The sequence below is a fragment of the Geotrypetes seraphini genome, chromosome 6, assembly GCF_902459505.1.
Source record: "Geotrypetes seraphini chromosome 6, aGeoSer1.1, whole genome shotgun sequence".
NCBI classification, from domain to species: Eukaryota; Metazoa; Chordata; class Amphibia; order Gymnophiona; family Dermophiidae; genus Geotrypetes; species Geotrypetes seraphini.
In genome coordinates this window covers 137,323,125-137,335,409 of record NC_047089.1, presented here as the reverse complement: position 1 = coordinate 137,335,409, position 12,285 = coordinate 137,323,125, and the positions used below count along the sequence as shown (strand labels likewise).

Below are 12,285 nucleotides of genomic sequence, written 5' to 3'. Positions count from 1 at the left end.
TTAACATTATAACATTCAAGAGAATCTATAATTATTAACATGGTGCTGATAAATTCTCAGCCCTTCCATGCTGACAAGCTCTGAGCCTTAAAGAAAAAACAAACTCCTAAGCTGACAGATTCAAATTGCACAGCCTTACACAGAAAGCTTACTCAGGAGGAAAAAGGGGGGTTAAATCCCCCTCTCCTCTCCCTGAAGCGTGGGCTTCCAATGCCCCCCTTCTCCCTATTCTTGAGACTGACTCTAATCACTTCCAGATGTTGTGCTCAAGATTTTTCCTTAGTGTTTCTTCTTATAAAACCATTTATATATCACCACATATTACATTCATGGGCCCCAAACATTCATAATTTCATTCATATCTTGGCCATTCATACTTCATACATTTTATATCTCAGTTTGGAATATGGAATCTAATATGCTTTTCCTAACTAGCCTGAGCACATCTGTTAACAATTAGAACCACGAGGCTAAAGGCGGGAAGCTGAACAAAGAACAGAAACTATTCACTGGCACAAGATGCTGACCTAAGACAGGACAGTTATAGCACATACAAAAGAACCTAAACTGGACTCCATGTAATCATGTAATCATGATTTCCACCATGATTTAGCTCAACAGCAAAGTACACAAGAAAACACCATTCTTTTCCTTATATTAATCTTTAGTGTGTTTTTTTTCTTCTGGCCTTAGCTACATTATATTTAAATGTTTTATTCACCTATTTTTCGTACGCTTCTATTTGGGCGCAGTCCTTAACTAACACAGATGTTTGTCTAACTAGAATTACCCAGAATCATACGAAAAACTGGCGCTACAAAAATACTGCACTATCATGCTTCTGACATCCATCTCAATATCGTCCCATAAACAGCGCTAGCCACCACGAGCCACGACACCCCCCATCCAACATGTGCCCTTTTTTATTTATCCCCTCCTCTCATTATGTGCCCTCTTTCTCTACCCCTTCCATCCAGCATCTTCTTCTCTCTCTCCACTTCCATCCAGTGTCTGCCCCCTCTCTCCACTTCCATTCAGTGTCTGCTCCCCTCTTTCTCTCCTCCCCACTTCCTTCACACACACATGACTGTTCACCAACTGGAAGATAATCAAATATGTGACACTCACTGCAAAAGACTGGATAGCCCCAATCTTGCTGCTGGATTGCTGTCTGCATTTTAATATTGGTGATTACTTTAAGTTATTAAGGGAGTTGGAATTTGTACATTAAAGTCCCCTAAGATTGCTAGTTATTTGTTAGGCTATGGTATTGTGGTGAATGTGCAGACAAAGTTGTGTTTCATCCTCTTTAGTAGAGGCCTGCCAGAAATTAGTTATTTTTGGTTATGTCCAAATAGAATAACTTTGTCCCCATAGGCTCCAGCTGACTCAAAGAAAACACTGAGATTTTCAATCTGATAGACATCTATTGCTTTAAGACAGTACCCTTGTTTTTGTTATCCAGAAATAAGTAGAAAAGATTATTTCTTTCTGTGATTTTAGACACTATCCAGTAACTTTCTTTTATTTTTATTATTTTTTATGATTTCAGATGTTTGTCGCTCTTCTGTTCTGGTACCAGTTTCACTGTGGCTTCTCAGGATCTACAATGATAGATCAGTGGTACCTGATCTTCTTTAATTTATTCTTCTCTTCCCTTCCACAACTTATTACTGGCGTGCTTGATAAAGATGTTCCAGCAGAAATATTGCTTGCTGTGCCACAGTTGTATAAAAGTGGACAAAACAAGGAGGTAGAAACACTGCTTTGAAAGTTGTTGGGTTTTGAATTACATGGAATTTGGGAAACTTGCACAAAGTAGCATGATCAAGCTTAATGAGAGCTTTAGCACTCTTAGCTGCAGTGCTGAAGCCTATTTTGGGGTACTTGATGGTTAGACATGTCCATCAGTGAGTCAATATTTGTATTTTGCTGGTAAATGACACACAAAGAGTTTTTCAGCAGTATAAATAAAATGAACTCATATTCGGGTAGTGGCGGTCAGTGATTTTTTTAAGGTGCTGACTGCTGTGTTCAATGCTTGGTCCGATCTGGACACCAGCACGAAATATCCGAGCCATTCCTGGCCACCGGAAGTTATCCAGATGCCAGCCAGTGTACAAAACCAGTGCGTGGATAACCACCTTGGGCAAATTAGGGCTGCTAGTTTGGCACTGAATATTGGTGATGCCCACATAACTTCTGGATCTACCCCGGCACTAACAGGAGAGTGCTGCGGAAGATCAGAGATGATATCAGGGCCAGTCAGCACAACGTAACTTGGTAGGAGACTCCAGCTTGGTTGAATTGTTTTCTGTATCGATCTCAAAGGTATCATTAGTAAGCTGAGTTTCTGAATACTAGTGAGGTCTGTTCAGTCAACCTACCTTCTCGTAATTTGATGTGGCTCATTATAAATGTCCATTGTTTAAAAATATTTAACCAAGTATGTTTATCAATTGCTATATGAATCCAGGGATGCATAATCCATTATATAAAAACTGTGTTTATGGTGTATCAACTTACTATGGTTCTCTATTAATTTTTTTTTCTTTTGAATAATTATGTTTTGTATTTTCTGTTGCCCAGCAGTTTCCATCTCCTCCCTCTTTGGGCTCCCAGCTAAATCAGAAACAGCCAATAATGGGCTTCGGTGCCGAAAGCCTTCATTCACAGTTACTCAGATTTCACCCATGCTTTAATTTTCCCTTTCCAATCCACTTAGCCCAGTCAACTATATTGACAGCCCTCAATTAAGGAACCATGCACCAATGCTCTTTCCAGGACCCTGTAATCTTGGTATCTTGAGGCCAGCTGCTTTGTAGCTGTTGTCTGGGATCCCTTCCCCTCACAGAAAAAAAGGGTAACAATCAAAACCATAGGAATAAGACAGTATCTGCTATAGATGATTGGAGTGGAAAACTACAACCATAGTAGCAAAACCATTGTGTTACTCAAAAAATTGAGAAGAAAACCAAAGACTACAGAATCTAGTACTCAAATATCACTTTTGAAATGATTTAACATTATCATATAATCACCGGTCTAACAGCTTTTCAAAAATTCTTTTTTTAATTTATTAACAAAAAATGTTTTCTTCTCTAAACAACTGAAGAAAAAGACTAAATAAGCCATAAGAACATAAGAATAGCCTTACTGGGTCAGACCAATGGTCCATCTAGCCCAGTATCCTGTCTTTAGAGAGGTTAATCCAAGTCACAAGTACCTGGCAAAAACCTAAATAGTAGCTTCTCCCATGTCTGTCTCAACAGCAGACTATGGATTTTTCTTCCAGGTACTTATCCAAACCTTTTTTTTTTAAACCAACTACATTAACCATTTTACCACATCCTCTGGCAACATATTCCAGAGCTTAACTATTCTCTGAGTGAAAAAATATTTCCTTCTATTGTTTTAAAAAGTATTACTCTGTCACTTTGAGTGTCCCCTAGTCTTTGTAAATCTTGATGCAGTAAAAAAATTGATCCACTTGTACCTGTTCTATTCCACTGAAGTACTGTTTGGCAAACAATCACATTTTTAAAAAAAACAACCTTTTCATTTGGTTCTCAAATCAGTTTAACAAAATATGAGATTGAAAAAATCCCCCCCCCAAAAAAAATTAACACTTATCTCATCTAAGATGTGCATGTGAACATAATTTCTGCTGCCACTCCAAGCCTGCTAATTTTGCATCCATTATTTTATTAAATTGATTTGAGAGCCAGATGAAAAGTTTCTTATTGTTTGCCAAGTAGTACTTCAATAGAGTTTTGGGGGCTATTTAGAAAGGATGATATCAAGGTGCTGTAAAAAGTGAGTTCTTACAACACCTTGATTTAGAACCTTTAAGTTCCAAGCGAACAGACAGCAAATCTGGCTGAAAAACCACATAATCGAACCCAATGTAACTTATAATGCATTCCGCAAAACAATCAAAACTGCCCTATTCGCAAAATACATTGACTAAAACGGTCCCCAACGTCACCAGGTCTCCTCTCCCCACAAAACGCATTTTCTCTCTCTCTACAAACCCCTCATACCTTGATCTCCTCGAACCCAGAACTCCAACTCATGGTTGTTCTAAATCCCTCAGACACTCATTACCCTTAGATCTCCAATCAATTAATACGTAACTTTCGCATCTAAACTATTGTATTGCATTTAGACTCTCTGTACGATATTGTATTTAGACTTAATGTATAGTATTGTATTTAGACTTAATGTATAGTATTGTTATTCATTCTCACGGTATTGTATAGTATCGTATTGTATGTGGATCTATTGTTTTGTTTTGTATTGTTTTAAAACCTTTAATATTCGCTGAATGTCCAGCCTTCTTACTATGTAAACCGCCTAGAAGTCGTCTGACTATGGCGGTATAGAAAAATAAAGTTATTATTATTATTATTATTATTAAAAGTTACCAACCTGTAGTATCTCTGTACTGCAGGTTGCTGACCCCCATAGTAAAGGTGGCTCATGCTGCCTGTGAGGCACCTTGAATACAGTGTTATTCTATGAGCCTGGGAGCATCATAGCTCAAAGCAAGGCCCGATAAGGGTTACCATAGATCGAGATTTACCCGGACATGTCTTCTTTTTAAAGGACTGTCCGGGTGTCCAGATGGAGTTTGTCCAGGTTTTGGACTTACTCTCTCCAACTTCTGCCCTGGAGTTTGATATGGCTTATGTGAGTCTCCCCTGTCCCAGTACCACCTCTGGTGCAACAATTTCAAAATTTCAGGCAGCTGGAAACATTAGCGACGTGATCCTTCTGCCATCGGCCTGCCTTGGAAGCCTTCACTCAGCAGTGTCCTGCCTATGTGGGAACAGGAAGTGAGATTAGGTGTCTTCTTTTTTGACTTAGCAAATATAGTAACACTAGGTCTGTTGATCATGGGCCACAGTGCTATCTCAGCACCTGTACCGTTCCTCCAAGATCTCTACTCTTCAGATTCAAGGCCACCCAATCTGCACTCCCCCCCCCCACTCCCACCCCAGTGATCTTACTGCCATCCCCAAAGGTCTCCCCCCCAACCTATGGGGCCTACTTGTGAAAATTTGCATGCACATCTGGCTATTCTCTAATCTATAAGGTAGAGCACCTGGGCATGTCAGAAGTCTTCCGAACAGTTGCCCAACTTGGCGCAGTATATAATTGTGGCATAGACAATTATACTGTGTATTACGTGTTATTGTACATTTCATTGTGTATACTTCTGCACCATTTTCAAATAAACTGATATATCAAGATAGCGATTCCTCTTTTTTCCCTTTTTCCAATGTCAAGGGAACCATCACAATGTCATTAAGTTCCCTTAATATATAATACAGAATCTTAATATTTTAACACAGCGCAGTACTTTTCATATGATGATTCAAATGTGAGAAATAGCTTCAAAAATCGAGAAGTTTGTTCTTATGTGGCGCGGTGACTTGTGGCTCCTCAGATAAGGTCCAACAACATTTCCAATGAGTAACAAAACAAAATCAACAAATCAAATCAAAAGCAAACAAAATAACACTCTGTGTCCAAATAAACTTCAGCTACGATTTCTCGGCTCAAGCCGAGTTTCACTGTCCTTCAGGAGGAATGAAATCCAACTTGTGGCAGAATTACGCTAAACGTACTCCACTATATTGAAATCAAGTTTAAAAAAAAAACAAAAACCCACCAAAACTTAACATGATACTCATTCTTCGTTCAATTCTGTAAATTTATAATATATTTATGGCAGTTTACCATACTGGTCTCCAAGGACTAACCGGCAGAAAAGGCCGAACAATCAACTGATAAATAGCACCAGTGTATGCTCCTGGGTCTGTTTAAACATTGGGATTATATCTACTACCCTGAACGTAGTGTGATGACATCATAAAGCTACATTTTATGTGAAAGTCCATTCAATTTCATGATTCAAACCCAGGGGAGTAACCGTACCCCATTCAAAAATCATTTGTTGTTCTTTATAAATCAAGGAATGCATAGGATCGCCTCTTTGTGGTTGTTTTATTTTCTAACAAAAATGAAAAAGGAAACAAAAAATAAAATGAAAATGCCTTTAAACCTTGAAGGTGCTCAGAACCAATATATGGTAAGAAAGTGACCAAACCAGGGCAGCAACCCCTGTAAGGACTTTCAAAGAGTCTATCATAGCACCATCCTCAAACGGTAGAAAGGTATTTAAATTTTGGTAAATGTCTTTTTATACTATTTTTCTTTTTTTCTATTAAATGTCCATTTAAAATGTCCAATGCTTAAGTGAAAATTATGATCCTCAAAATAGGCAAAACTTAACTGTGAGAGTTTAGGAAGCCAACTTGCTACAGCAGGTACAGGTGGGTCCTAATGCGTTTCGCCGACAGGCTTCTTCAGAGAACCCCCATGCTGGATGGAACATCAAGTTCAACAACTTCCTAACGAAAGAAGACAGAGACAAACAGAACTAAGTGACGCGGTGATGGTTCCCTTGACATTGGTCCAATTTCAATTGACCGATGAGCAGGAGCACTGAGCGCACTATGCTCACATTAATTATTTAAAAAGTTTTTAGTCTTTAATAATTTGATTTTTGCATATGTTCATGTAATTACTGGAATACATCTGAAACTATTTGTGTAAGGAAGTTATTAGCAAGTGTCAAGTTATAATAAATATCTCCCAAGTATTTGAAGTGTTAATCTTTGAGCACCATTTATAGAATCTCTTCCCCCCCCACCTCGCTACTTAATCTCTTCCCCCCTGCACTTACTCACCTAAGTGTTCCCTGACCCATGAAAGTGCTAGTACATGTACATGCAGTTTTCTCCTGGCCCATTTACGTGGGAGAACAAAAAAATGTCTAAAAACCCTAAATAGTGCACAGAAGATGGGCATGTATTAGTGCTGGAGTCATTTTCTAAAAGATAAATAAACTTACTTGGGTCAATATTTGAATTAGCAAAACCATCATTTAGTTATTCTTCTTCAGTTGAATTTCATCCAAAGATGAGCCTGATTCCAAATACTTAAATTTGGTGGTATAAAGGGCTAGATTAATAGAATTAGAAATCAAAGTGCTACTTAACCTATTATATGCAGCATTGACCAGTTGGGGTGTCTTTATGCCTTCATTTTGCTTAGAAGTATTGTTAGTGAATTACAATTTATATATATATATACATATGTAAATACATACACTCTTTAGTTGGAAAAACGAATCTATTTTTCTGTTTACTTTACTCTCCAGTGAGCAAAGTAAAAGTGTACATGTGATAAGGCACATGACTCTCGCCAATACTATGCAAACAGAGGAAAGTGGTCTAATAGCTGACTGCCACTCTGCTAATGACCTTCAGCAAATCACATTATTTTTATGCATCTGTTTTTTGAAACCAAATGGCATTTTGCTTTTCTCCCAAGGCTCTGTCGGATGTTATGAGATATCAAAGTTGATAACCAGCCTAATTGCAGCAGAGATGATTACATGAATGTTTCTCAAATGCTGTATTTCTTAAAATACTGTATATACAAGTGCCTTATACACACACACATATATATAACACACCCACATGTACAATGTGCACAAATTGGGTGCAGATGTTAAAAAAAAAAAATCCTCATACAATATGCACGTTAAGGGAGCTAACTTCCAGAGCATGGGAGATTATGTCTATGATGCACTGCAAAACCGGGACACAACAGACAGTGTGGAGGTAATGTGGTCGGCTCTGAAATCTACCCTGCAGGAAGCAACCAACCTCTACATAAAGACTGAGTAAACGACGGAGAAATAACAGACCCCAATGGTTTTCCGTGGAGATCTCAGAACTAGTTAAGCAGAAGAAAAGAGCATTTGTAGCCTACAAACAACGACCGGAAGCTAAAGAAGCTAAAAAAGCCTATCTGGTGAAATCTAGAACTGTTAAAACAGCAGTCAGGAATGCCAAACTCCAGATGGAAGAGAATATAGCTAGGCATGTAAACAAAGAGGATAAATCCTTTTTCAGATATGTTAGCGACAGAAAAAGGAATACAGACGGAATTGTGCGCCTAAGGAAACCTGACGGTAACTATGTAGACTTGGATTCAGACAAAGCCGAACTACTCAATGGATACTTCTGCTCGGTCTTCACCTGTAAGGCGCCGGGGTCCGGACCACAGCCGCAAATAAGGGAGTGCTCGGAGGACCCATTCCGGAATTTTGAATTTACCACAAGCAATGTATACCATGAGCTATCGAGGCTAAAAGTGAACAAAGCAATGGGGCCGGATAATCTGCACCCCAGAGTACTTCAGGAGCCGTTATCTGCGCTTTTCAATCTTTCCCTAAAGAAGGGAAAATTCCCCTTGGACTGGAAAACTGCTAACATCATTCCGCTCCACAAAAAGGGATGTAGGTCAGAGGCTGAAAATTACAGACCGGTGAGTCTCACATCAATAGTGTGTAAACTTATGGAAACGTTGATTAAAAACAGATTGGATACGATTCTGGATGACAAGAAGCTGAGGGACCCTCAGCAGCTTGGCTTCATGAACGGAAGGTCTTGTCAATCCAATCTGATAAGCTTCTTTGACTGGGTAACGAAACAAATGGACAGGGGGGAACCCTGGATATCATGTATTTAGACTTCAGTAAGGCTTTTGATAGTGTCCCACACCGTAGGTTATTAAACAAGATGAAAGCGATGGGATTAGGAGAAACTTTGACTTCATGGGTTAAAGACTGGCTCAATGGTAGACTTCAGAGGGTGGTGGTAAATGGTACCCCCTCAGAAACGTCAGCTGTGACCAATGGAGTGCCGCAGGGCTCGGTCTTTGGTCTGATACTGTTTAATATCTTTGTACGGGACCTGCCTCAGGGACTTTGAGGTAAAATTACACTATTCGCCGATAACGCTAAGCTATGCAATGTGGTTGACAGTGCAACCGTGCCCGACACTATGAGGCAGGACCTATTTTTACTGGAACAATGGTCTAAAACTTGGCAACTGAGCTTTAATGCCAAAAAGTGTAAGGTTATGCATCTTGGTAGCGGTAACTCCAGCAGAACATACACCCTGATCGGGGAAACCTTAACAAGAACTGTCGAAGAATGGGACCTGGGTGTAATCATTAGCGAATATATGAAGATGGCCACTCAGGTGGAGAAAGCTTTGGCCAAGGCTAGACGAATGCTGGGTTGCATCCGAAGAAGTTTTGTCAGCCGAAAGCTTGAAGTCATAATGCTGTTGTACAGGTCCATGGTGAGACCTCATCTGGAGTACTGTGTTCAGTTTTGGAGGCCACATTATCAAAAAGACATGAAGAGAATGGAATCGGTCCAGCGAATAGCCACCAAGATGGTCTCAGGACTCAAGGATCTCCCATATGAAGAGCGTCTAAGTAGGCTGCAGCTATATTCTCTCGAAGAACGCAGAGAGAGGGGAGACATGATAGAGACATTCAAATATCTTACAGGCTGTATCGAGGTGGAGGAAGATATCCTTTTTTTTACGGGTCCCACGGCAACAAGAGGGCATCCGCTCAAACTCAAGGGTGGGAGATTTCATGGTGACAGCAGGAAGTACTTCTTCACCAAAAGGGTGGTTGATCGTTGGAATGGCCTTCCACATCAGGTAGTTGAGGCCAGCAACGTGCTTGACTTCAAGAAATGATGGGATAAACAAGTGGGTTCACTTCGGGGAATTGCTTAGGAGAGTGTTCTTTTAAGGGGAGGGTTCTTCTGAGTGGGCAGACGTGTTGGGCCGATGGCCCTTTTCTGCCATCATATTCTATGTTTCTATATGTGTGAAAATACTTTTCCTCTCCTTGGAGTCTTCCAACATGTCTGCTACCTCCCCTTGGCTTCCCCATATCTCCCTGCTTAAGCTGGTCAGTTGGGCTGCTGCCTTCAGGCTTCCCCCATTCCCAGACTCCTCCATGAGCCAGCGTCTCATCTTCCCCTTGACTGCCTTTGGGCTTCCTACTGCCTTTGGGCTTTCCTCTCCTTCACCCCCCTCTCTGCAGCCCTCCTAAGTTGTTTTGATAATCCACTCCAACAGGGACTCTCACAGGCAGCAATTTGCATCATCAGGGTTCCTCCACTGATGCAACTTCCTGTGTATGTGTCAGACTAGGAAAGGGGTTGTCTGTGAGAGTCCCTGCTGGAGTGGGTTACCAAACAATGAGGAGGACTGCAGGGAGGGGCAAGGAGAGGAAAGCAGACATTAGGAAGTCTGAAGGCAGCCGATGGAAGGATGAGAGACGCTGGCACACAGAGGACTTCAGGGAGCAAGGAGCCCGATGGCAGCTGCTATGTAAAAGAATGTTTGTATAGTGCGATCATGCATATAGCATGCAGGGCTGTCACTGTGTAAATGCATATAACACATGCATTATACCCTAGATTCTATTTATGGCGCTTTGAATTGCACATGCAACTTGATTAATGAGCCAATTAGTGCTGATAATTGGCTACTAAAATTCAATTATCGGCATTAATTTATGCATTCGTTTTTTAGGCATATTCTATAAAGAGTTTGGAAGAGCCTGTTTAACCAAACTGCAGCAAGCAAAAAGAAAGAAAGAGTTGTGCATAAATTCTAGTGAGCGGAACCAAAAAGGGGGTGTGGCAATGGGAGGAGCATGGGTGGGTCATGAGAATTCCAATACACCTGATCGGCGTGGGGGATTTACACCAGGTTCTAGCTGGTGCAAATGGTCTTATTTAAATTTAGTTGCAGATCCCTGTGCTAAGTGCTATTCTATAAACTGCACCTAACATTAGGCACAGCTTATAGAATAGCGCTAGGTAGAGGGGTTTTCTGTGCTGAGTTTTGGGGTGCTATATATAGATTTTCCCCCTATATGTGTGCAAATATAGTACTGACATATAAGTTGTATGTATGTAGAAGTTGCATCCTCATTCTATGACTCATATATCCATTGAGTGGTCATTTCCCCCCAAGTTCCAGCATTTTATTTAGTGGACTATCCACAGTCACACTAGAACAGAGGTATGGATGCAAATAGCCTTGGATCTGTGGGACAGTCTGGTAGATGAGATGTTGAACCTCGGGGAGAGGAAGGGAAGATGCTAGAACTAGCATGGAAGGTAGAGAAAGGAAGGGACTCATGTATAGGTCACTCTTCCATGACTTTTGATCTTAAGAAAAATAAGCATTAAAGGTTTTACTCAATGGGGTTTTTTTTCTTGTAAGTACTAGAGCTGCTCCTATCATGATGTTTTTCCCTTATTATTGTATAATTTTACATATGGTAACGTGAGGAATATATCTCCCTAGAATACCAAGGGGTGAGCATTTCATGCATCCAAGCTTTATGATGTTTTGTTATCAAACTGTGAACAGGAACAGAATGCTAGCCCTAGATATGAAAAGAAGAGCCCTTAGGACATTAGTCTCCAACATGTAGCCCCACGGTCCATTTTTGCGGCTGTTACTGGGGTAAAGAAAAGGCCCCATGAAGCTCTACTGTGACTGCATGGTCACATTGATGCACATAAACGCACGCAAATGCCAGACGACTCGCCTCATCCTGTGTGTACATGCATGTCAATGTGACCATGCAGTTACACAGAACCCAACGTATATCTATAGGGAAGTTTCTCTACTCCACAGTAGCAGCAAAATCTCCTGATGGTGCATCTCTGCTCTAGCTCAGCAAAGTGAAATTACAGGTTTGCTGGTGGTTAGTGAACATACACCTTCCATTTTAATATTGGCTTGATTGATTTGAAAATTAGAGAAATGGTCCGTGGCACTTTACACCACGGTGGGATGATAGGCAGCAATGGGATGTAGTGGCCATGTTGCATTCATCCTCATTGCTTGCACTTGAAAGGCTTATAGAATCAAAATTAGTATTTAAAATTACATTTGTAAGCCTAAAATCTTTGGTTGACTCCCAGGGTTTTCTTGTGTCTACTTTATGGCTCTTTACATGGAAAAGGTTGGAGACCACTGCCCTAGGAAATCCTGAGTTTGTATATGCAGGATCTCCTTTGTCAAGAGCAGAGCAAAGGTATACCTTTAGAGCTATGGGAGAAAATGGAGTGTTGCAAAAGACTTACTATTTATGTCTCTCTGACAGGAATACAAACCTCAGATGTTTTGGATGAACATACTTGACGCTTTCTACCAAAGCTTGGTTTGCTTTTTCATTCCTTATTTTGTAAGTTGTCACTTTCCAGAACTTATTTCATAATCTTTAATAAGGAAGATATTTGGGGAGTAATTTTATTACATTGTGAGCCCACTAGAAACAGAGAATTATCTGTATATCAGTGGTGCATGGACAGGA

The 12,285-nt window shown here is 40.3% G+C and overlaps 1 protein-coding gene across 2 annotated transcripts in view; it reads left to right on the top strand.

The window, feature by feature from the left end:
* ATP10A (ATPase phospholipid transporting 10A (putative)) overlaps positions 1 to 12,285 on the top strand; it is a 297,371-nt gene that overhangs the window by 272,001 nt on the left and 13,085 nt on the right. The window contains exons 17-18 of one of the 2 annotated variants that reach the window (XM_033948247.1): positions 1,553 to 1,753; positions 12,076 to 12,156. In XM_033948247.1, the coding sequence (XP_033804138.1) occupies positions 1,553 to 1,753; positions 12,076 to 12,156 (282 nt within the window). The remainder of the gene's footprint in view (positions 1 to 1,552; positions 1,754 to 12,075; positions 12,157 to 12,285) is intronic. The other variant, XM_033948248.1, reaches the window with a different exon arrangement.